Source organism: Bufo gargarizans, chromosome 2 (assembly GCF_014858855.1).
Source record: "Bufo gargarizans isolate SCDJY-AF-19 chromosome 2, ASM1485885v1, whole genome shotgun sequence".
NCBI lineage: Eukaryota > Metazoa > Chordata > Amphibia > Anura > Bufonidae > Bufo > Bufo gargarizans.
In genome coordinates, this window is record NC_058081.1 from 173,749,828 (window position 1) to 173,776,670 (window position 26,843).

A 26,843-nucleotide genomic window follows, 5' to 3' on the forward strand; every position below is an offset into this window, starting at 1 on the left:
ATGACAATGGACTGTTGCAGTGGTGGCTGACGTGAAGCCTGATTCTCTGCTATGACATGAAGACTGATTCTCTGCTGACATGAAGCCAGATTGTCTGTTACGGGACCTCTCTCCTCTGCCTGGGTGCTGGGCCTAAATTTATGAAAATGGACTCTTACAGTGGTGGGTGACGTGAAGCCTGATTCTCTGCTATGATATGAAGACTGATTCTCTGCTGACATGAAGCCAGATTGTCTGTTACGGGACCTCTCTCCTCTGCCTGGGTGCTGGGCCTCAATTTATGACAATGGACTGTTGCAGTGGTGGCTGACGTGAAGCCTGATTCTCTGCTATGACATGCAGACTGATTCTCTGCTGACATGAAGACAGATTCTCTGTTACGGGACCTCTCTCCTCTGCCTGGGTGCCGGGGCCTAAATATCTGAGAATGGACTTTTCCAGTGGTGGCTGACGTGAAGCCTGATTCTCTGCTATGACATGCAGACTGATTCTCTGCTGACATGAAGACAGATTCTCTGTTACGGGACCTCTCTCCTCTGCCTTGGTGCCGGGGCCTAAATATCTGAGAATGGACTGTTCTAGTGGTGGGTGACGTGAAGCCAGATTCTCTGCTATGGGACCTCTCTCCAATTGATTTTGGTTAATTTTTATTTATTTAATTTTTATTTTAATTCATTTCCCTATCCACATTTGTTTTCAGGGGATTTACCTACATGTTGCTGCCTTTTGCAGCCCTCTAGCCCTTTCCTGGGCTGTTTTACAGCCTTTTTAGTACCGAAAAGTTCGGGTCCCCATTGACTTCAATGGGGTTCGGGTTCGGGACGAAGTTCGGATCGGGTTCGGATCCCGAACCCGAACATTTCCGGGAAGTTCGGCCGAACTTCTCGAACCCGAACATCCATGTGTTTGCTCAACTCTACAAAGCAGTAATCAAAGCAAAAGGTGGCTACTTTGAAGAACCTAGAATATGACATATTTTCAGTTGTTTCAAACTTTTTTGTTATGTATATAATTCCACATGTGTTAATTCATAGTTTTGATGCCTTCAGTGTGACTCTACATTTTTCATAGTCATGAAAATAAAGAAAACTCTTTGAATGAGAAGGTGTGTCCAAACTTTTGGTCTGTACTGTATATATATATATAGTGAGGATTTGCCCTGGTAGGCAGGGTAAGCGGAGGCAGAACAGAGGCAAAAAAACAGTTTGTAAAACAAAACTTCAGTGTTTATTCATATAGGAGAAAAAACTAAGCAACATTGACAGTCTTAGTGTTTGTTCACACAAAGGAAAGTCCAAAGCACAAAAACAGTCACCTTGTTAGCAGGTTCTTTCAGCGTCCACAACAGGCATTAGGAGGCCTGTTTCCCCGCATGCGGCTCTCAGCCCTCTAGTACGGCACCATGCCTCAGATCTTAAGACAGAGACTCTGATTCTGAGCCCAGCTGCCTATTTAAAGGACAGCCAGGTGTTGCCAAAAACCCGGACCGGCACTTAAACTCCGGTCCAGTATTTGATCTCACCTAGGTGGAAATCAGCCCAGCCTCGCATGTTGGGAGGAAAATATCAGCCTTTCCAAACAAAGACCCTTGCTATGTAACATATCCCCCACCCTTGGTTCAACCCTGGGTGGGTGAACACACACCAGACAATGTACCCCGGGACAGGGCATCCGCGTTTCCCTGTAACCGGCCTTCCCTGTGTTCTACTGTAAACTTAAAGTTTTGCAAGGACAAGAACCATCTGGTGACCCGAGCATTCCTCTCTTTGGCCTGGCTCATCCACTTGAGAGGGGAGTGGTCAGTCACCAGACGGAACTTTCTCCCCAACAGATAATAGCGGAGAGACTTGATGCCCACTTGATGGCCAGGCACTCTCTCTCCACTATGCTGTACCGGGTCTCGGCTGGAGTGAACTTACGGCTGAGGAAGACAACGGGCTGCTCCTCCCCATTGACTTCCTGAGACAGTACAGCACGGTCTGTACTATAGACTCTCTTTTGATGTCGGGCGTCACCAAAACCGGGGACTCGCACAGGGCCGACTTCAAAGCGGAGAAAGCCTCTTCCACCTGGTCATTCTAGCGAACTATTACGGACTTCCGTTCCTTCAAGAGCCCTGTCAATGGAGCTGCTAAAGTGTCAAAATGGGGAACGAACCTCAGATAATAGCCCACAATTCCCAGGAATGACTTTACTTGCCGAGTGGTGACAGGTCAGGGAAAATTACTTATCACCTCTATTTTGTTTACTTGGGGTTTAATGACTCCGCGCCCAATGACGTACCCTAGGTATTTGGTCTCCTCTAACCCTATTGCACATTTATTTCGGTTAGCTGTTAGACCAGCCTTTCAAAGGGAGTCCACTACGGCCTGTACTTTGGGCAGGTGAATTTCCCAGTCAGTGCTGTGAATGACAATATCATCCAGATAAGCCGAAGTGTATCGCAGATGTGGATGAAGCACAATACCCATTAGACGTTGAAAAGTGGCAGGGGCGTCATGCAGACCAAAGGATAACGACTAAGATTGGTACAGCCCCTATGGTGTAATGAAGGCAGTTTTCTCTTTGGCAGCCTCCATCAAGGGTACTTGCCAGTACCCTTTTGTGGGGTCCAAAACAGAAAAATACCGGGCTTGGCCTAACCTTTCAATAAGCTCATTGTAATGACCGGCAACACGCACAGGGAGGAAAACAGGGAAAGCCCTGCCCAAGGGAGAGGGAAAGGTGGTGACCCCTAACTCACCTTGCAGCTGGCACCTGACTGCCCTGACGTCCCTAGACGGGTTCCTCACCCGTGCGGCGATCACGTGCCTAAACCCTGGCTTTCCCTGAAATGAGCCCTAGATAATGAACGGGCCGGTGGGATCGCTAGTCCTCACCACTGCACTAAGAGGGAAACACCAGGGAGAGGACAGACAAACACAGACAAACACAAACACCCAGGTGGACGGCAACAATTGTCCACAAAGGTCCAACAGGGATCCGGAGGGTAGCGTTCTAAGGCAACACTCAGAGAATGCAGCAACACAGCTCCTAGTGGGTCAGAATAGATGTCCAGGCAGGAAGCTCTATATCTGGCAACCAGAGAAGTGTGAGAGGGGAATATAAGGAGGATTGGGAGTGCTGGACAAGGAACAGCTGAGGAGAAGGAGCTACGGATCCCTGAGTGAGCCAAAAGGGTTTGTAAAGCAAACCCAGAAAGCTACAATAAGGAAACTTCCCTATCTGACATAGAGCGTGCAGCCAACCGCTGCGACCTCCTGACCCCGGGTACAACGGAGTCAGGCGTGGCTCTTGACACCCTCGTGACAGTACCCCCCTCTCTACGAGGGGCCTCCGGACACTCAGGACCAGGTCTCTCAGGATGAGAGGCATGAAAAATCTGAACTAGCCTGTCAGCGTTTACCTCAGACGCAGGAACCCACATTCTTTCCTCGGGACCGTAACCTCTCCAGTGCACCAGATATTGGAGAGAGCGGCGGACCCGACGAGAATCAATAATTTTGGATATCTGAAATTCCAAACTACCATCCACGACAACCGGAGGGGGTGGCAGCGGTGACGGTTCTAGAGGTGGAACATATTTTTTGAGTAACGACTTATGAAAGACATTATGGATTTTAAAAGTCTGAGGTAACTCCAGGCGAAAAGCCACGGGGTTGATGATGGCTACAATCTTGTAAGGACCAATAAACCTAGGACCCAGTTTCCAAGAGGGAACCTTCAACTTGATATTCCTAGTAGACAACCACACATAGTCATTCACTCCTAGGTCCGGACCTGGCGACCGTCTCTTATCAGCCATGCATTTGTATTTACCTCCCATATTTTTCAAGTTAGCTTGCACCTTCTGCCATACTGATGAAAGAGATGACGAAAACCGTTCCTCTTCGGGAACCCCAGAAGACCCCCCCTCTTTGAAAGTACAGAATTGGGGATGAAAACCATATGCACCAAGAAATGGTGACTTGCCAGTGGATTCCTGACGGCGATTATTTATGGCAAACTCAGCTAACGGTAAATATGACGACCACAACTCTTGGTTTTCAGACACAAAACATCTTAGATATGTCTCCAGGTTTTGGTTGGTATGCTCAGTCTGTCCATTCGACTGAGGATGGAAAGCTGAGGAAAAGGACAAGTGAACCCCCAAACGGGAACAAAAAGCTTTCCAAAATTTAGAAATAAACTGGGTTCCCCGATCCGAAACAACATCGGAGGGGACCCCGTGAAGCTTCACGATCTCACTGACGAATACCTGAGCAAGAGTTTTAGCATTAGGTAGTGCGGGTAACGCAATGAAGTGTGCCATTTTGCTAAACCTGTCCACTACTACCAAAATAACTGTTTTACCCGCAGACAAAGGTAAGTCAGTGATAAAATCCATAGACAGATGTGTCCATGGTCTATTGGGAATGACGAGTGGTAATAGAGACCCTGCAGGACGAGTATGTGAAACTTTTGCGCGCGCACAGGTAGAACAAGAAGACACAAAATCCAATACATCCTGACGCAACCTTGGCCACCAAAAACGACGAGACAATAGCTCTAAGGTTGCTTTACTACCCGGGTGCCCAGCAAGTGCCGAATTATGATGTTCCTTCAATAATTCGAGACGTAGGTTCAACGGTACAAACAATTTCTCTGAGGGGCAAGAGACCGGGGCGTCCCCCTGGGCCTCTAACACCTTCCCCTCCAAAGCAGAGTGTACCGCAGAGACAACCACTCCTCTTTGTAGAATGGGTACCGGATCACTCACATTACCCCCTCCAGGGAAACAACGAGATAGTGCATCAGCCTTGGTATTCTTTACCCCAGGACGATAGGTAATTACAAAGTTAAACCTGGTAAAAAATAGCGACCACCTAGCCTGTCTAGGGGTGAGACGCTTAGCTGATTCGAGGTACAGCAGATTTTTGTGGTCCGTAAACACAGTGACGGGGTGGACTGCCCCCTCTAAAAAGTGACGCCACTCCTCAAACGCAAGTTTAATAGCTAACAGTTCCCTATTGCCAATATCGTAGTTCTGTTCTGCTGCAGATAGTTTTTTAGAAAAGAAAGCACAAGGACGCCATTTGCCAGGAGACGGACCCTGAGACAGTACAGCCCCCACTCCCACCTCTGATGCATCGGCTTCAACAATAAAAGGCTGAGAGACATCAGGTTGGACTAGTACAGGTGCTGAGGTAAACCTCTCTTTTAGAGAGGAAAAAGCAACTTTAGCGGCGTCAGACCATTTAGAAAAATCAGTCCCCTTCCTAGTCATGTCAGTAAGGGGTTTTACGATCACCGAATAATTTTTAATGAATTTCCTATAGAAATTCGCGAAGCCCAAGAACCGTTGTAGTGCTTTGAGGTTCTCAGGGAGATCCCAATCCAAAATTGCCTGGACCTTCCTAGGATCCATACGGAAACCTGACGCAGATAAATAATAACCTAGGAATTGTATCTCCTGAACGGCAAAAACACATTTTTCAATTTTAGCATATAATTCATTCGTCCGTAGGACCTGTAGTACTTGTCTGACATGCTCCTCATGTGTTCTCAGATCAGACGAATAAATTAAGATATCATCTAGGTATATTACCACAAACCTGCCGATTAGATGACTAAAAATGTCATTAACGAAATGTTGAAAGACGGCAGGAGCATTGGTCAGGCCGAAAGGCATAACTAGATTTTCATAATGCCCCTCAGGGGTGTTAAAAGCTGTTTTCCACTCATCCCCCTCTTTAATACGAATCAGATTGTAGGCCCCCCTAAGATCGAGTTTGGAGAACCACCTAGCACCCGCAATCTGGTTAAACAGGTCAGGAATGAGAGGAAGAGGGTATGGGTCTCGGATGGTTATCCGATTTAATTCACGAAAATCTAGGCAAGGACGCAGGCCCCCATCTTTCTTTTTCACGAAGAAAAACCCTGCAGCCACGGGTGAAGAAGAGGGTCTGATGTGTCCCTTAGCCAAACTCTCGGAGATATAATCCTTCATGGCTTGTCTCTCTGGACCTGAAAGATTATATAACCTGGTCTTGGGTAATTTTGCGCCGGGAATAAGGTTAACCGGGCAATCATAAGGACGATGAGGTGGTAACTTCTGACAACCCTTTTCAGAAAAAACGTCCTCAAAGTCCGAAACAAATGTAGGTAGGGTAGCTATGGAGGCGACTAAGCAATTGCTATTTAAGCAATTTTCTCTGCACGGCTCACTCCACTCCAATATCTCCCTGGCCTGCCAATCCACCACTGGATTGTGCGCTACCAACCAGGGAAGACCCAGCACTACCGGAGCGGGAAGCCCCTCCAGAACAAAACATGAGAGCATCTCGTTATGGTGATCCCCTACCCGAAGGTGTAAATTATGAACCATGTGGGTGAGATTTCTCTGAGACAGAGGAGCAGAATCAATAGCAAATATGGGAATAGGTCTCTGTAGTGTACAGAGAGACAAACCCTTAGTGCGGGCAAAATGGGCATCTATCAAATTTACCCCTGCTCCACTGTCTAGAAAGAAAGAAATAGTCTCTGTCTTATCACCAAAAACAATAACCGCTGGCAACACAAATTGCGATGTACGTATGGAGGAAACGTATACCCCCCGGCTGACATCCTCCACACAGCCTGGGGTTAGTAGTTTTCAGACGGTTTTTTGTTTCTGAGGAAAGAAGGACAGATATTAATGAAATGACCCCTCTCCCCACAAAAAAAAAAAAACCACGCCTACGGCGAACCTCAGGAGGACGGACCTGACGAGTAGTTCCTCCTAGCTGCATAGGCTCGTCTAAGTCCGTACAGACTAACTGCTGCTTGGGAGGGGTTACCAATGGCTCCGGTTTTTTCAACCTGTCCCTAAGGCGTCTATCTATACGGATAGAAAGGGACATAACTGCATCAAGGGAAAAGGGGGTCTCATACAATGCAAGCGCATCCTTAACCCTTTCGGATAACCCAGAGCAGAACTGACTCCTGAGAGCCGGGTCGTTCCATTGGGTATCCGTAGCCCACCTACGGAAGTCAGAGCAATACTCCTCTACCGGCCGCTCTCCTTGTAGGAGTCTCCGTAATTTTGATTCAGCCAGTGCGACTCGGTCAGGGTCGTCATATATGAGACCCAAGGCCCCGAAAAACTCATCCACTGACCGAAGAGCCTGGGAATCAGTAGGTAAAGAGAACGCCCAGGACTGCGGGTCCCCCTGCAGCAGGGAAATAACAACACCCACCCGCTGTTCTTCATTACCAGAGGAGTAAGGACGCAGTTTAAAGTATAGTTTACAGGCCTCACGAAAAGTCAAAAACTTGTCCCTTCCCCCAGAAAATCTGTCAGGGAGAGGGACCTTGGGTTCCGCAACAACCTGGTTACCAGTAGCAACCGCTGGGCTTGCGGTCTGTTGTAATTGCTGCTGTTGCTGGAGGACCGACGCCTTCAATCCTGCCACCTCCAAAGACAGGCCATGAAATTGTTCGGACAGAGCAGCAATTGGATCCATACTGGATTCTAAGTAGGTAAAAAAATAGTAGGCAGGAAGCTCTATATCTGGCAACCAGAGAAGTGTGAGGGGGGAATATAAGGAGGATTGGGAGTGCTGGACAAGGAACAGCTGAGGAGAAGGAGCTACGGATCCCTGAGTGAGCCAAAAGGGTTTGTAAAGCAAACCCAGAAAGCTACAATAAGGAAACTTCCCTATCTGACATAGAGCGTGCAGCCAACCGCTGCGACCTCCTGACCCCGGGTACAACGGAGTCAGGCGTGGCTCTTGACACCCTCGTGACACTCATCCACCCGGGGCATGGGATATGCATCGAATTTAGATATTTTGTTCAGCTTATGAAAATCGTTACAAAACCGTAACGTCCTATCCGACTTGGGTATTAAGACTATAGGACTGGCCTACTGACTTTTAGACTCCTCGATGACGTCTAGTCGCAGCACGAGCTGCCCTTCCTCCGAGATGGCTTGTCGCTGAGCCTCGGGTACCCGGTATGGCTTTAACTGGACTTTTGCCTGAAGCTCAGTGACAATGTCATGTTAGATTGTGGAAGAGCATCCAGGGAGGTCCGAGAACACATCCGACTAACGAACTCCCTGGTCTCCTGAGCCTGTTTATAGGAGAGGCTGTCAGCAATTTTTACTGTGGCAACTGCCTCCCTTGCATCAGACATAGGAGCCAGAACTTCTTCCCCTAGAAAACCCGGCCGTGGGCTGTCTTCAGTACAGGTTTCCCTATCTTTCCAAGGTTAAAGTAAATTAACATGATAAACCTGTTTCGGCTTCCGCCGCCCTGGCTTGCAATTCACCTCTCCAACTTTCTCGAGTACCTCATAGGACCCCTGCCATCTAGCCAGGAACTTACTGTCCACGGTCAGTACCAGAACCAAAACCCGGTCACCAGGGTTAAAGATCCGGACCCGAGCCTGTCAATTATAGATCCGACTCTGGGCTCGCTGAGCGGCCTCCATATGCTCCCTGACAAGAGGTAAAATGGTCTCTATCTGCTGTTGCATCTTGACAACATACTCCAGGACACATTTATGCAGAGTGGGTTGCTGCTCACACGCCTCTTTGGCCACGTTCAACAGACCACGAGGATGTCTGCCATAAAGCAATTCGAAGGGCAAGAACCCAGTAGAAGCCTGGGGTTACCTCTCGCACGGCGAACATGAGATAGGGCAGAAGAAGGTCTCAATCCTTCCCATCTTTCGACACCACTCTTTATAACATAGTTTTTAGAGTTTTGTTAAACCTTTCTACCAGACTGTCCGTTTGCGGATGGTACACAGACATCCGTAACTGTCTGATATGCAGCATCTTACAGAGTTCCCTCATGACCTTGGACATAAATGGGGTCCCCTGGTCAGTCAGAACCTCTATAGGTAGCCCCACTCAGGAGAACATCTCCATTAGCTCCTTAGCTATAAGCTTCGCTGATGCATGTCGCAGTGGCACCGCCTCCGGGTACCGAGTGGCGTAGTCCAGGACAACGAAGATGTGTTGGTGTCCTCTAGCGGACTTCAATACTGGGCCTACGAGGTCCTTAGCGATTCGCTCAAACGGCAGCTCGATGATCGGGAGAGGTACCAAGGGACTGCGAAAAATGTGTTGGGGGCTAGTTGCCTGGCAGGTTGGGCAAGATTTACAGAATTCTTCCACCTCCCTAAACACACTGGGCCATAAAACCGTTGTAGTATCCGATCCTGTGTCTTCTGCATTCCCAGATGACCCCCGAGAACATGTTGATGAGATAACTCTAACATGAGTTTGCGATAAGCCTGGGGCACCACCAACTGTTCAATGGATTCACCTCGCAGCTGGTTTATCCGGTACAACGTCTCCTGATGAACCACAAAATGGGGGAACACGACTCTGCCCCTGGTTGTTGTGGTTCACCATCTACTATTAATTCAATTTCCCAGGCTCGGGATAGGGTTGGGTCCCGGTGTTGGGCAGTACCAAAATTATCCCCGGAGACATTCAGGTCTGTCAGCTCAGGACCCGGCGGCAAGTCCTCCATGTCTCCCACCATCACACCTAGCGGGGTTGTCTCCCCCTCTTCCACCTAAGTGGGGATCACCCCTTCTGTTGGCCCTTCGGACTCAGGTTCCCAGGGTTCTGGTCTCCCCCATGAGCCGGGCCACTCTTCTAAGGTTACCCCTGTCACATGAGTATCAGTCACTCTCGTAGTAGGCCACAGTACCGGGAAGCCCGGGAATTCTCTCCCTAAGTTAAGTTCGTAGTGTAGATTGGTGGCGACAGCCACCTTATGGGTCCACCTGCCCGCAACCGTGGATAGAAACACCATAGCAATGGGGTAGTCTTTTAAGTCACAATGAATACCCATGACCCCAACTTTCTGGGCAGTATACTCAGGGGTCCGTACCAGGGAGCCCTTACCAGGGTCACCAGACTCCTTGAGTCCAACAGAGCCTCCGCTGGGTTGTCTCCCACCTCCACCTATCCCAAATGATTTAGATTCTCTGGGGCACCTGCTGCACACAGCTTCCTAGCATATAATGACTGGCGGAAGCAATAGTTCATGTCCATAGGTTCCACCTGATGTGGACATGGCCAGGCTCCCGACACCGCCAGCAGACTATCGGAGCTGGGCCCACAGGGGGCACATCCCGGGTGGGTTCAAATCGCCGGGTCTGGGGTTGAGAGTTATGGGTTTTGACAACCCCCCTCCCAAAAGAACCCCCCTGTAGATTCCGGGTAGCCTCATAGCGCTCCACCAGGTCAACCATCTCAACAGCATTACCTGGAGAGACCTGACCGATCCATTGCTGGAGAGAAAATACACCCACTGGGAATCGGATGTCAGGAACAGAGCAACGACCTCAGCCCACTGATCTTGGGGTAGATTCTCCCTTGTGGCGACCTTCTCATACATCACCAGATAAGTTTCCACGTCATCTGATGGTGTCATCTTGGGGATCGCCGCACGGACCGCTTTTCAGACATCAGTGACACTCTGGGAAGCTCCTGTCGTCTGTAAAGTCATCACGTGTTGTAACAACAGCTGGTTTGTTTCGTGCTGGTGTTAATTAGCCTCCACGAGAACTTTTATTGCAGCCTTTATTTTGTCACCTGACACAGGCTTAAATTTAGCTGGTTTAATCCAGGACATCCAGCTGTACCCGGAAAAAATATTTTGGCGTTTACGCCAGCCTCACTACGTGTGCACACATCCTCCACCAATTGTGAGGATTCGCTCTGGTAGGCAGGGTAAGCAGACACAGAACAGTTCAGTGTTTGTTCACACAAAAGAAAGTCCTAAGCACAAAAACAGTCACCTTGCTAACAGGTTCTTTCAGCGTCCACAACAGGCTTGGGGACCTGTTTCCCTGCATGCGACTCTCAGCCCTCTAGTAAGGCACCATGTCTCAGATCCCAAGACAGTGACTCTGATTCTGAGCCCAGCTGCCTATTTAAAGAACAGCCAGGTGCTGCCAAAACCTGGACTGGCACTTAAACTCCGGTCCAGTATTTGATCTCACCTGGCTAGAAATCATCCCAGCCGCCCATGTTGGAAGGAAAATACCTGCCTTCCCAAACAAAACCCCTTGCTTTGTCACTATACATATATATCTATATATATATATATATTGCAAGAAGGTACCTGGAATCATCGTGGATGGAAGGTATGTGTCACCGAGGTTCCTGGCCTCAGTGAAGTAAGAGCCGGTATGTATTTTATGTGTCAGCAGCAGCTATTGCTAATTGACACATAAAGATTTAGCATGGTTATAGCTGATCCTGGATGGCTCTTACTGGGAGTAGTCAAAGTACTGGGTGGGTGACTACTCCCTATGTTCCAGGCCAGGTATTGCCAGGCATAAAAACCAGCCAGCACTGCGAGGTGTGGGGATTTACCTCCTTCTGACAGTGAAGCTCAGGAGTCTGTGTGCTGTTAACTGAGGGCTGTGCTGGGATTTGAGGTTTGAGCCGGGCTGGAGGACTCAGGCCCCTCTAAAAGTGAACAGGCCGCCTATGGACTTGATGAGGCTGAATGGCTAACAGGGTGTGAATTAACACCCAGGAGAAAAGGTGACTTTTATTGTTTATGGACATTCCTTGTGTGTGAACAAACACCAAGCCACCTGCATTTTTTTTATATACTTTATCTACATTTTGTTATACATAAATGTGTGAATAAACACCGCTGTTTGATTCAAGAACTGTGTACTTTGCCTCTATACTGCATCCGCTAGTCCTAACTACCAGGGCGAATCCCCACTATATATATATATATATATATATATATATATATATACACACTGTGTATATATATATATATATATATATCCATAGAAAATCAGACAGCACTCCTTTAAAATTTGTGGAAGTGGGTGCCAGCAGCAATCCCTCGATTCAGGACGATGAACAAATAAACAAAACTCTGCGGCACTCCTTAAAAGATGAAAAAAATTTGCTATTTATTCACACACGTCATACAGCAACGTTTCGGTTCTCTCTCAGAACCTTTTTCAAGCCAAGTGAAACATAAAGTGCAATAGTGCTAGTATTTATACATGTTGTAATCAATTACAATTCATTGTATATCCTATAAAAAACGTGCACTCCCCCTTTAAAAATGTTACCATTCATTTCTAAACCACATATCAATGTGAACAGGGACGAAAAAACGCCCCAATGTGTCCAATTACAATCCATATATCATAAACGTGATTTAAACATAAATTTTATATAATCATAGTGTCCATGTAATAAAGTGCAAAGTGCATTAAAAACATAAAAAATTACCTTGCTGGGAGATAAAGGATATATTTTGTATGTTGAACGAGGAAAATAAAACTTTCCTATTGAGTCACGGTGCCTCGCGCTGCCTTCAGCGCATCTCCCGATACCTCATGCGCATGTGTCTACCCATACCCCTCCTACTGGGCTGTACATATCTGTTACATGTCATCCAGGGCGGAGACATCGCAACGCCAGGTATCCGTGCAGTGTCGGCCTGTCCAGTGCACACCAAAGTGTTCGCGGACTAGCCACCACAATCTTCGCTCCCGCGTCATCTAACGTCCTCCTCCCGGGGACGCACTCTCGATCTCTGCCATTTTGACTGAGGGCAATCTTTTGGGCAAATGTACAGTTGCGGCCAAAAGTTTTGAGAATGACACAAATATTAGTTTTCACAAAGTTTGCTGCTAAACTGCTTTTAATCTTTGTTTCAGTTGTTTCTGTGATGTAGTGAAATATAATTACACGCACTTCATACGTTTCAAAGGCATTTATCGACAATTACATAACATTTATGCAAAGAGGCAGTATTTGCAGTGTTAACCCTTCTTTTTCAGGACCTCTGCAATTTGACTGAGCATGCTCTTAACCACTTCAGCCCCGCTAGCTGAAACCCCCTTCATGACCAGAGCACTTTTTACACTTCGGCACTACACTCCTTTCACCGTTTATCGCTCGGTCATGCAACTTACCACCCAAATGAATTTTACCTCCTTTTCTTCTCACTAATGGAGCTTTCATTTGGTGGTATTTTATTGCTGCTGACATTTTTACTTTTTTTGTTATTAATCAAAATGTAACGATTTTTTTGCAAAAAAATGACATTTTTTACTTTCAGCTGTAAAATATTGCCAAAAAAACGACATCCATATATAAATTTTTCGCCAAATTTATTGTTCTACATGTCTTTGATGAAAAAAAAATGTTTGGGCAAAAAAAAATGGTTTGGGTAAAAGTTATAGCGTTTACAACCTATGGTACAAAAATGTGAATTTCCGCTTTTTGAAACAGCTCTGATTTTCTGAGCACCTGTCATGATTCCTGAGGTTCTACAATGCCCAAACAGTAGAAAAACCCCACAAATGACCCCATTTCTGAAAGTAGACACCCTAAGGTATTCGCTGATGGGCATAGTGAGTTCATAGAACTTTTTATTTTTTGTCACAAGTTAGCGGAAAATGATGATGATTTTTTATTTTTTATTTTTTCTTACAAAGTCTCATATTCCACTAACTTGCGACAAAAAATAAAAAATTCTAGGAACTCACCATGCCCCTCACAGAATTCCTTGGGGTGTCTTCTTTCCAAAATGGGGTCACTTGTGGCGTAGTTATACTGCCCTGGCAATTTAGGGGCCCATATGTGTGAGAAGTACTTTGCAATCAAAATCTGTAAAAAATGACCGGTGAAATCCGAAAGGTGCACTTTGGAATATGTGCCCCTTTGCCCACCTTGGCATCAAAAAAGTGTCACACATGTGGTATCGCCGTACTCAGGAGAAGTTGGGGAATGTGTTTTGGGGTGTCATTTTACATATACCCATGCTGGGTGAGAGAAATATCTTGGCAAAAGACAACTTTTCCCATTTTTTTATACAAAGTTGGCATTTGACCAAGATATTTTTCTCACCCAGCATGGGTATATGTAAAATGACACCCCAAAACACATTCCCCAACTTCTCCTGAGTACGGCGATACCAGATGTGTCACACTTTTTTGCTGCCAAGGTGGGCAAAGGGGCACATATTCCAAAGTGCACCTTTCGGGTTTCGCCGGTCATTTTTTACACATTTTGATTGCAAGGTACTTCTCACACATTTGGGCCCCTAAATTGCCAGGGCAGTATAACTACGCCACAAGTGACCCCATTTTGGAAAGAAGACACCCCAAGGTATTCCGTGAGGGGCATGGCGAGTTCCTAGAATTTATTTATTTTTGTCACAAGTTAGCGGAAAATGATGATTTTTTTTTTTTTCTCTTTTTTCCTTACAAAGTCTCATATTCCACTAACTTGCGACAAAAAATAAAAAATTCTAGGAACTCGCCATGCCCCTCACGGAATACCTTGGGGTGTCTTCTTTCCAAAATGGGGTCACTTGTGGCGTAGTTATACTGCCCTGGCAATTTAGGGGCCCATATGTGTGAGAAGTACTTTGCAATCAAAATGTGTAAAAAATGGCCTGCGAAATCCGAAAGGTGCACTTTGGAATATGTGCCCCTTTGCCAACCTTGGCATCAAAAAAGTGTCACACATCTGGTATCGCCGTACTCAGGAGAAGTTGGGGAATGTGTTTTGGGGTGTCATTTTACATATACCCATGCTGGGTGAAAGAAATATCTTGGCAAAAGACAACTTTTCCCATTTCTTTATACAAAGTTGGCATTTGACCAAGATATTTTTCTCACCCAGCATGGGTATATGTAAAATGACACCCCAAAACACATTCCCCAACTTCTCCTGAGTACAGCGATACCAGATGTGTCACACTTTTTTGCTGCCAAGGTGGGCAAAGGGGCACATATTCCAAAGTGCACCTTTCGGATTTCGCAGGCCATTTTTTACACATTTTGATTGCAAAGTTCTTCTCACACATTTGGGCCCCTAAATTGCCAGGGCAGTATAACTACGCCACAAGTGACCCCATTTTGGAAAGAAGACACCCCAAGGTATTCCGTGAGGGGCATGGCGAGTTCCTAGAATTTTTTATTTTTTGTCGCAAGTTAGTGGAATATGAGACTTTGTAAGGAAAAAAGGAAAAAAAAGAAAAATCATCAATTTCCGCTAACTTGTGACAAAAAATAAAAAATTCTAGGAACTCGCCATGCCCCTCACGGAATACCTTGGGGTGTCTTCTTTCCAAAATGGGGTCACTTGTGGCGTAGTTATACTGCCCTGGGTGTCATTTTACATATACCCATGCTGGGTGAGAGAAATATCTTGGCAAAAGACAACTTTTCCCATTTTTTTATACAAAGTTGGCATTTGACCAAGATATTTTTCTCACCCAGCATGGGTATATGTAAAATGACACCCCAAAACACATTGCCCAACTTCTCCTGAGTACGGCGATACCAGATGTGTGACACTTTTTTGCAGCCTAGATGCGCAAAGGTGCCCAAATTCCTTTTAGGAGGGCATTTTTAGACATTTGGATCCCAGACTTCTTCTCACGCTTTAGGGCCCCTAAAAAGCCAGGGCAGTATAAATACCCCACATGTGACCCCACTTTGGAAAGAAGACACCCCAAGGTATTCAATGAGGGGCCTGGCGAGTTCATAGAATTTTTATTTTTTTGCATAAGTTAGCGGAAATTGATTTTTTTTGTTTTTTTCTCACAAAGTCTCACTTTCCGCTAACTTAGGACAGAAATTTAAATCTTTCATGGACTCAATATGCCCTCACGGAATATCTTGGGGTGTCTTCTTTCCGAAATGGGGTCACATGTGGGGTATTTATACTGCCCTGGCTTTTTAGGGGCCCTAAAGCGTGAGAAGAAGTCTGGAATATAAATGTCTAAAAATGTTTACGCTTTTGGATTCCGTGAGGGGTATGGTGAGTTCATGTGAGATTTTATTTTTTGACACAAGTTAGTGGAATATGAGACTTAGTAAGAAAAAACAAACAAAAAAAATATATATTTCCGCTAACTTGAGCCAAAAAAATGTCTGAATGGAGCCTTACGGGGGGGGGGGGGGTGATCAATGACAGCGGGGTGATCAATGACAGGGGGGTGATCACCCACATAGACTCCCTGATCACCTCCATCATTGATCACCCCCCTGTCACTGATCACCCCCCCTGTCAGGCTCCATTCAGACGTCCGTATGATTTTTACGGATCCATGGATACATGGATCGGATCCGCAAAACACATGCGGACGTCTGATTGGAGCCTTACAGGGGGGTGATCAATGACAGGGGGTGATCAATGACAGGGGGTGATCAGGGAGTGTATATGGGTGATCACCCCCTGTCATTGATCACCCCCCTGGTAAGGCTCCATTCAGACGTCCGCATGATTTTTACGGATCCATGGATACATGGATCGGATCCGCAAAACACATGCGGACGTCTGAATGGAGCCTTACAGGGGGGTGATCAATGACAGGGGGTGATCAGGGAGTGTATATGGGTGATCACCCCCTGTCATTGATCACCCCCCTGGTAAGGCTCCATTCAGACGTCCGCATGATTTTTACGGATACATGGATACATGGATCGGATCCGCAAAACACATGCGGACGTCTGAATGGAGCCTTACAGGGGGGTGATCAATGACAGGGGGTGATCAGGGAGTGTATATGGGTGATCACCCCCTGTCATTGATCACCCCCCTGGTAAGGCTCCATTCAGACGGCCGCATGATTTTTACGGATCCATGGATACATGGATCGGATCCGCAAAACACATGCGGACGTCTGAATGGAGCCTTACAGGGGGGTGATCAATGACAGGGGGTGATCAGGGAGTGTATATGGGTGATCACCCCCTGTCATTGATCACCCCCCTGGTAAGGCTCCATTCAGACGTCCGCATGATTTTTACGGATCCATGGATACATGGATCGGATCCGCAAAACACATGCAGACGTCTGAATGGAGCCTTACAGGGGGGTGATCAATGACAGGGGGTGATCAGGGAGTGTATATGGGTGATCACCCCCTGTCATTGATCACCCCCTGTAAGGCTCCATTCAGACGTCCGCATGATTTTTACGGATCCATGGATCGGATCCGCAAAACACATGCGGACGTCTGAATGGAGCCTTACAGGGGGGTGATCAATGACAGGGGGTGATCAGGGAGTGTATATGGGTGATCACCCCCTGTCATTGATCACCCCCTGTAAGGCTCCATTCAGACGTCCGCATGATTTTTACGGATCCATGGATACATGGATCGGATCCGCAAAACACATGCGGACGTCTGAATGGAGCCTTACAGGGGAGTGATCAATGACAGGGGGAGATCAGGGAGTGTATATGGGTGATCACCCCCTGTCATTGATCACCCCCCTGGTAAGGCTCCATTCAGACGTCTGCATGATTTTTACGGATCCATGGATACATGGATCGGATCCGCAAAACACATGCGGACGTCTGAATGGAGCCTTACAGGGGGGTGATCAATGACAGGGGGTGATCAGGGAGTGTATATGGGTGATCACCCCCTGTCATTGATCACCCCCTGTAAGGCTCCATTCAGACGTCCGCATGATTTTTACGGATCCATGGATACATGGATCGGATCCGCAAAACACATGCGGACGTCTGAATGGAGCCTGACAGGGGGGTGATCAATGACAGGGGGTGATCAGGGAGTGTATATGGGATGATCACCCCCCTGTAAGGCTCCATTCAGACGTCCGCATGTATTTTGCGGATCCGATCCATGTATCCACGGATCCGTAAAAATCATACGGACGTCTGAATGGAGCCTTGCAGGGGGGTGATCAATGACAGGGGGTGATCAGGGAATCTATATGGGTGATCACCCGCCTGTCATTGATCACCCCCCTGTAAGGCTCCATTCAGACGTCCGCATGTGTTTTGCGGATCCGATCCATGTATCCATGGATCCGTAAAAATCATACGGACGTCTGAATGGAGCCTTGCAGGGGGGTGATCAATGACAGGGGGTGATCAGGGAATCTATATGGGTGATCACCCGCCTGTCATTGATCACCCCCCTGTAAGGCTCCATTCAGACGTCCGCATGTGTTTTGCGGATCCGATCCATGTATCCATGGATCCGTAAAAATCATACGGACGTCTGAATGGAGCCTTGCAGGGGGGTGATCAATGACAGGGGGGTGATCAATGACAGGGGGTGATCAGAGAATCTATATGGGTGATCACCCGCCTGTCATTGATCACCCCCCTGTAAGCCTCCATTCAGACGTCCGTATGTGTTTTGCGGATCCGATCCATGTATCTGTGGATCCGTAAAAATCATACGGACGTCTGAACGGAGCCTGACAGGGGGGTGATCAATGACATGGGGGTGATCAGGGAGTTTATATGGGGTGATCAGGGGTTTATAAGGGGTTAATAAGTGACAGGGGGGGTGGGGGGTGGAGTGTAGTGTTTGGTGCGACTTCACTGACCTACCTGTGTCCTGATGCCCCAAACAATCGGAAAGAGGCTTCATCGGAGAATATGACTTTGCCCCAGTCCTCAGCAGTCCATTAACCATATTTTCTGCAGAAGATCAATCTGTCCCTGATGTTTTTTTTGGAGAGGTGGCAGAAGGCCGTCTTCCAAAAGTCTTTGCCTCATTGTGCGTGTAGATGCGCTCACACCTGCCTGCTGCCATCCTGAGCAAGCTCTGCACTGGTGGCACTCCGATCCCGCGGCTGAATCCTCTTTAGGAGACGATCCTGGCGCTTGCTGGACTTTCTTGGACGCCCTGAAGCCTTCTTAACAAGAATTGAACCTCTTTCCTTGAAGTTCTTGATGATCCTATAAATTGTTGATTAAGGTGCAATCTTAGTAGCCTCAATATACTTGCCTGTGAAGCAATTTTATGCAATGCAATGATGGCTGCACGCGTTTCTTTGCAGGTCACCATGGTTAACAATGGAAGAACAATGATTTCAAGCATCGCCCTCTTTTTAACAGGTCAAGTCTGCCATTTGAACCCAATCAGCCTGACATAATGATCTCCAGCCTTGTGCTCGTCAACATTCTCACCTGAGTTAACAAAACAATTACTTAAATGATCTCAGCAGGTCCTTTAATGACAGCAATGAAATGCAGTGGAAGCTTTTTTGGGGGATTAAGTTAATTTTCATGGCAAAGAAGGACTATGCAATTCATCTGATCACTCTTCATAACATTCTGGAGTATATGCAAATTGCTATTATAAAAACTTAAGCAGCAACTCTTCCAATTTTCAATATTTATGTAATTCTCAAAACTTTTGGCCACGACTCTATATCTTACATATCTTCCTTGTTCCATACTCTTGTATCCAGCCGATCTATAACCCAACGCACCAGCTTCATTGTTTTACATTGTATCACTAGTTATTTTCAACAGTAGAAAAATCATATTATAACATTGTTTACGTAATTGCAGTAATTTGTAACATACATTGGATTCACTTGATACAACAATATAACCACAGAGAACCATAAGCAATACTGGACAGGGTATCAACCCACCATACCTCCAGTTACCCTAAATTCAACATTTAAGCCTTTGGGCTTCAATGTATCAAGACGAAAAATCCAACTAAGCTCATTTTTCTGTAATATCGTTAACCTATCCCCACCCCTTTCTAACGGTTTGACATGGTCTACAATCATAAATTTTAGTTCATTTTCCTTACGATTTTTTTCTACAAAATGCTTTGACACCGGTATCTTTTATTTCTAATAGATTGTCTATGATTATTTAACCTGGTTTTCAGATCACATGTAGTCTCCCCTATGTAAAGCATTTTGCACGGACACCACAGTGCCACATGAATCAGGCTCTGAAAAAGATGGAACAGTCCTTTGTGAACAGAGGCTACCCTAGGAGCCTAGTACATAGACATGCAGATAGAGCAAGAAAAACACCAAGACAGGAATTGTTAACAACTAAACAGAAACAGAGAAGTGATTAGTTACCTTTTGTGTCATCTTATAACGAGTTGAGCCCTAGCATTGAACGGATAGTGAGACAACATTGGGGGATACTCAGGAGCGGCTATCCTATAATAGCAGCTTTCAGAGATTCCCCCATGATGGCTTATAAAAGAGCAGGGAATATTAGAGACAAAATAGTGCACTCAAGGGTGCCAGAAAAGGGCCAGTTAAGACAAAAAATGTTTTAAATGAAACGTACGGGGAGTTTCCAGTGTTTGGGATGTGTGAACTGTAAACTTATGCAGAAGGGTTCTGTATTTGCACATCCTGACACAGGAGAAACTTTTGATATTAAATATTATCTCACATGTGATTCATCGTGGGTAATATATGTACTGTGGTATCTGTGCAAAATGCTTTACATAGGGGAGACTACATGTGATATGAAAACCAGGTTAAATAATCATAGACAATCTATTAGAAATAAAATAAAAAATCTACCGGTGTCAAAGCATTTTGTAGAAAAAAATCATAAGGAAAATGAACTAAAATTTATGATTGGAGACCATGTCAAACCGTTAGAAAGGGGTGGGGATAGGTTAACGATTTTTCGTCTTGATACATTGAAGCCCAAAGGCTTAAATGTTGAATTTAGGGTAACTGGAGGTATGGTGGGTCGATACCCTGTCCAGTATTGCTTATGGTTCTCTGTGGTTATATTGTTGTACCAAGTAAATCCAATGTATGTTACAAATTACTGCAATTATGTAAACAATGTTATAATATGATTTTTCTACTGTTGAAAATAACTAGTGATACAATGTAAAACAATGAAGCTGGTGCGCTGGGTTATAGATCGGCTGGATACAAGAGTATGGAACAAGGAAGATATGTAAGATATACATTTGCCCAAAAGATTGCCCTCAGTCAAAATGGCAGAGATTGAGAGTGCGTCCCCGGGAGGAGGACGTTAGATGACGCAGGAGCGAAGGTTGTGGAGGCTAGTCTTCGAACACTTGGGTGTGCGCTGGACAGGCCGACACTGCACGGATACCTGGCGTTGCGATGTCTCCGCCCTGGATGACGTGTAACAGATATGTACGGCCCAGTAGGAGGGGTATGGGTAGACACATGCGCATGAGGTATCGGGAGATGAGCTGAATGCAGCGCGAGGCACCGTGACTCAATAGTAAAGTTTTATCTTCCTCGTTCAACATACCAAATATATCTTTGATCTCCCAGCAAGGTAATTTTTTATGTTTTTAATGCACTTTGCACTTTATTACATGGACACTATGATAATATGAATTTTATGTTTAAATAACGGTTATGATATATGGATTGTAATTGGACACATTGGGTCGTTTTTTCGTCCCTGTTCACATTGATATGTGGTTTAGAAATAAATTGTAACATTTTTAAAGGGGGAGTGCACGTTTTTTATAGGATAAACAATTAATTGTAATTGATTACAACATGTATAAATAGTAGCACTATTGCACTTTTGAAAAAGGTTCTGAGAGAGAACCGAAACGTTGCTGTATGATGTTTGTGAATAAATAGCACATTTTTTTCATCTTTCAAGGAGTGCCGTGGAGTTTTGTTTTATATATATATATATATATATATAGATATATATACAGTGAAGTATTTATTTGACATGTTGTAATAAGCACTATATACAGTACAGACCAAAAGTTTGGACACACCTTCTCATTCAAAGAGTTTTCTTTATTTTCATGACTATGAAAATTGTAGATTCACACTGAAGGCATCAAAACTATGAATTAACACATGTGGAATTATATACATAACAAAAAAGTGTGAAACAACTGAAAATATGTCATATTCTAGGTTCTTCAAAGTAGCCACCTTTTGCTTTGATTACTGCTTTGCACACTCTTGGCATTCTCTTGATGAGCTTCAAGAGGTAGTCACCTGAAATGGTCTTCCAACAGTCTTGAAGGAGTTCCCAGAGATGCTTAGCACTTGTTGGCCCTTTTGCCTTCACTCTGCGGTCCAGTTCACCCCAAACCATCTCGATTGGGTTCAGGTCCGGTGACTGTGGAGGCCAGGTCATCTGGCGCAGCACCCCATCACTCTCCTTCATGGTCAAATAGCCCTTACACAGCCTGGAGGTGTGTTTGGGGTCATTGTCCTGTTGAAAAATAAATGATGGTCCAACTAAACGCAAATAGCATGCCGCTGCAAGATGCTGTGGTAGCCATGCTGGTTCAGTATGCCTTCAATTTTGAATAAATCCCGAACAGTGTCATCAGCACAGCCCCCCCAACACCATCACACCTCCTCCTCCATGCTTCACGGTGGGAACCAGGCATGTAGAGTCCATCCGTTCACCTTTTCTGCGTCGCACAAAGACACAGTGGTTCAAAGATCTCAAATTTGGACTCATCAGACCAATGCACAGATTTCCACTGGTCTGATGTCCATTCCTTGTGTTCTTTAGCCCAAACAAGTCTCTTCTGCTTGTTGCCTGTCCTTAGCAGTGGTTTCCTAGCAGATATTCTACCATGAAGGTCTGATTCACACAGTCTCCTCTTAACAGTTGTTCTAGAGATGTGTCTGCTGCTAGAACTATGTGTTGCATTGACCTGGTCTCTAATCTGAGCTGCTGTTAACCTGCGATTTCTGAGGCTGGTGACTCGGACGAACTTATCCTCCGCAGCAGAGGTGACTCTTGGTCTTCCTTTCCTTGGGCGGTCCGCATGTGAGCCAGTTTCTTTGTGGCGCTTGATGGTTTTTGTGACTGCACTTGGGGACACTTTCAAAGTTTTCCCAATTTTTCGGACTGACTGACCTTCATTTCTTAAAGTATTGATGGCCACTCGTTTTTCTTTACTTAGCTGCTTTTTTCTTGCCATAATAAAATTCTAACAGTCTATTCAGTAGGATTATCAGCTGTGTATCCACCTGACTTCTCCACAACGCAACTGATGGTCCCAACCCCATTTATAAGGCAAGAAATCCCACTTATTAAACCTGACAGGGCACACCTGTGAAGTGAAAACCATTTCAGGTGACTACCTCTTGAAGCTCATCAAGAGAATGCCAAGAGTGTGCAAAGCAGTAATCAAAGCAAAAGGTGGCTACTTTGAAGAACCTAGAATATGACATATTTTCAGTTGTTTCACACTTTTTTGTTATGTATATAATTCCACATGTGTTAATTCATAGTTTTGATGCCTTCAGTGTGAATCTACAATTTTCATAGTCATGAAAATAAAGAAAACTCTTTGAATGAGAAGGTGTGTCCAAACTTTTGGTCTGTACTGTATATACATATATATATATATATATATATATATATATGTATATATATATATATATATATATATATTGTAAGGGATCGTCTCTTTTCAGGGGGTCACACTCACAGATACCTCAACAGACAACGGATTTTCATGTCCAAACTGTGCATTTATTTTACCAGTCTTCTTATAAAGGATAGTCCAGTTATACATCACTGGGTGGGGTGAGGTTCCCGCACCGCCAACACTTAAAACACAAATAAACTCCTGCCCGTCTAGGCGCTACCTAAACATAATATGTCCCTACCTCACTCATAGAGCTCAGTTCACACATGGACATTATATGCGGCCTTCCTCATCCAACATCAATACTGCAGCCTCAAGGCTGTGGCAACTCCAGTACCTTTTGGGGGAGTGTGGCCCAGTAGTCCTCCAGACGCTGGGCGTGCAACCCTCATTCTCTAGGTGTCGCTAAGTCCTCCAAACCTCAGGCTATTCAAAGCCTTGTGGCCCCCCAGTCCTCCCGACTGAGACCACACACAGAGCCTCTGCTTCACAAAACAGTCTCGCTCTCGCTCCCCAGACTGACCTACTCTGAGGCGCTTTATGCCAGCCTGATTACAGCAGGCCTCACCTGTGATCACCTCAGGTAGAAAGGAAAACCCATACTGGAAGGGTGTGGACTGGGAACTCCCTTTACCAAGCTTAGCCAGCAGTCCAAGTAAAATCCAGCCCAGAAAATGTATACAAAAATGTCCCAGCAAACTATGCTTTGCTGAGACTACTGCCACTCTCAGTCTATTCAGTAGGATTATCAGCTGTGTATCCACCTGACTTCTCCACAACGCAACTGATGGTCCCAACCCCATTTATAAGGCAAGAAATCCCACTTATTAAACCTGACAGGGCACACCTGTGAAGTGAAGACCATTTCAGGTGACTACCTCTTGAAGCTCATCAAGAGAATGCCAAGAGTGTGCAAAGCAGTAATCAAAGCAAAAGGTGGCTACTTTGAAGAACCTAGAATATGACATATTTTCAGTTGTTTCACACTTTTGTGTTATGTTTATAATTCCACATGTGTTAATTCATAGTTTTGATGCCTTCAGTGTGAATCTACAATTTTCATAGTCATGAAAATAAAGAAAACTCTTTGAATGAGAAGTTGTGTCCAAACTTTTGGTCTGTACTATATATATATATATATATATATATATAGATCCAGAAAAATGGGCGGCACTCCAAAGATAAGAGCAAGTGAACCTTTATTCACCCAGGGGGTGCAACGTTTCGGCTCTGCACTTGAGCCTTTTTCAAGGCTTGAAAAAGGCTCAAGTGCAGAGCCGAAACGTTGCACCACCTGGGTGAATAAAGGTTCACTTGCTCTTATCTTTGGAGTGCCGCCCGTTTTTCTGGATCTATACATTGGGGTAAGAAGCCTATTCCCCTGGGGACGTGCACCCTTACTCCATTTGATTTTGCACCAGTGCCGCCATTTTTCCTTGATGTATATCTATCTATCTATATATATATATATTACATATGTGTCAAGTTAAAGATTGCTACAGCCATACTTCTGTTTGCCCTGTGTTGTAATGCAGTACAACGGGCTTTGTATTTGAGTGCTTTTTGCTCCAGAGATTACATCATTTCATATATCTGTATATTTAGAGTACACATATCTATCTTTTGCCATCTATCTGTGTAAATAACTGACTTCTGAGGAGATAAAAATACAGCATTCTAACTGTGCTTAGCAGGGATGAAGGAATGCTATCTTGGGATCAATATATAGACACAAATACAGCACAATAATTGAATATAATGGTGGGGATACTATTCTCTAAACACATTTTTATTCTCATTTTAGGATGAAAAAAATCAAGTATTAACAACGAATATATGGCTACAAATGGTAAGATATTTTATTTCTTTCAGGATTTAATATAAAGATGAATGAACTTTCTGCATCTCATACACCAAATGCTTCAATATTTGAATATTCAATATTCAATAAAAAGTTTGGTGCAAATATGTGCTGACATGAAAAAGAAAACTGACATGCTTATTGGTTTATTTATCCTCGGTAGTATCCTTTGGCTGATGTTTGTAAGGAAGATAGTTTTACAGTATATCAGTAGACCTTTAAAAAATATATTTAGATATCATTATTTAATACAAGCCCTCACACATAGACTATTTGTATACACCCATCACCGTAACATCTTTTCTACTGAGAATTGTACAAGCATTACATCTGCTTTAACAATTCAATTTATATGGAGATGAGACAAATATTTCCTAAAATGAATTTCAGTGTTCGGTGTATCTAGCCAGCCATAACACAGGGAATTTCAATTCAGGTTGGTCAAAAGTTGAATGAAGCTGAGCAACCCATTTGTGAAAATACAGTTTCTGCATTCACATTGCTACTCTCTCCTTGTGTTCTATGTTGACCAGCCAGCCATATGGTAGAAAATATACTAAAATAACACCATTGTAAAGATAGCAGCATAGCCAACTAAAATTGTGCTCTGTGAACCATCAGAACCTCTACTGCACGCTGACATTTTAGGCATGGTTCTATTCATGTTTCTGTAAAAAAGAAGCATTATCGCCCAATTACTTTTTTGTTATTTTCCCCCATGGGTGTCTAAATGCCAGAAGTACTACTTATCTATACTATGTACAGGTGAAACTCGAAAAATTTGAATATTGTGCAAAAGTTCATTTATTTTAGTAATGCAACATAAAAGGAGTTACATTAATGCAACTTAAAATTAGAATATTGTGAAAAGGTTCAATATTCTAGGCTCAAAGTGTCACACTCTAGTCAGCTAATTAATCCATACCCCTGAGCAAAGGGTACCTGAGATTGTGACTCTGTTTTTTTTTATAAGCAGTAAGCCATAATCATCCAAATTATAACAAATAAAGGTTTGAAATAATTCACTTTGCGTCTATGAGTCTATCTCGTGTATTAGTTTTACTTTTTAAGTTGCATTACTGGAATAAATGAACTTTGCACGATATTCAAATTTTTCGAGTTTCACTTGTATATTACAATAGATCCCCATGAGATGAATGGTAAACAGGTAAAGGTCTGCCTCCATACATATTAGTGTATTGTGGCTGAAACCACAGTTTATGGCGAGACAGTCCAACATGTGTATACGGAGCTCTCAACTCTTCCTCAGCAGATGGTGTTGGGAGAGAGAAGAATCTGTCAAAGTTCATTATTTTGCCTGATTGTTTAGTTCTTCCTGGAGATAAGCTCCCACCAGAAAAGTCTGGCAGTGGCTTTCTCTCTCTTCCCATGGGATATGAGGAATGGTAGCTGTCAGCCAAACATTCGGCCAATAGCTATTGAAGGTGTATTAGCACCTTAAATGCTATGTACACTTTTGGGGGCAATTTTTTTATGATTCCATTTTACTTAAGTTGGACAAAAAATAATTTTTTCATTTGGGCTTCATTAAAAAGCCGTTTTTCACAAAGGGTTAACTGTTAGCCGTGTGAATGGTACTTTCACTTTGTGTCGATCATCTAATAAACCTTATCTCTAAATTAATAAAAGGTCATGAACCCTTAAGCCACATTATTATCAGAAAGATGGGAATTGTGCAATAATTAGTGTTTAGTAGGTCAGAGATATGATGCTGTCAGCTGAGCTGGCTGACGAAACAGTGAAAATTCAGAAACTGCTACTAGAGAAACTCAAGGCTGCACAAAGACAGGGGTTCAAAATTT

At 44.6% G+C, this 26,843-nt stretch overlaps 1 protein-coding gene across 1 annotated transcript in view; it reads left to right on the top strand.

Annotated features, from left to right (window-relative positions):
• LOC122929662 (neuronal acetylcholine receptor subunit alpha-7) overlaps positions 1 to 26,843 on the top strand; it is a 401,783-nt gene that overhangs the window by 251,052 nt on the left and 123,888 nt on the right. Inside the window, exon 3 of the mRNA XM_044283296.1 lies at positions 24,964 to 25,008. Within this exon, the coding sequence (XP_044139231.1) occupies positions 24,964 to 25,008 (45 nt within the window). The remainder of the gene's footprint in view (positions 1 to 24,963; positions 25,009 to 26,843) is intronic.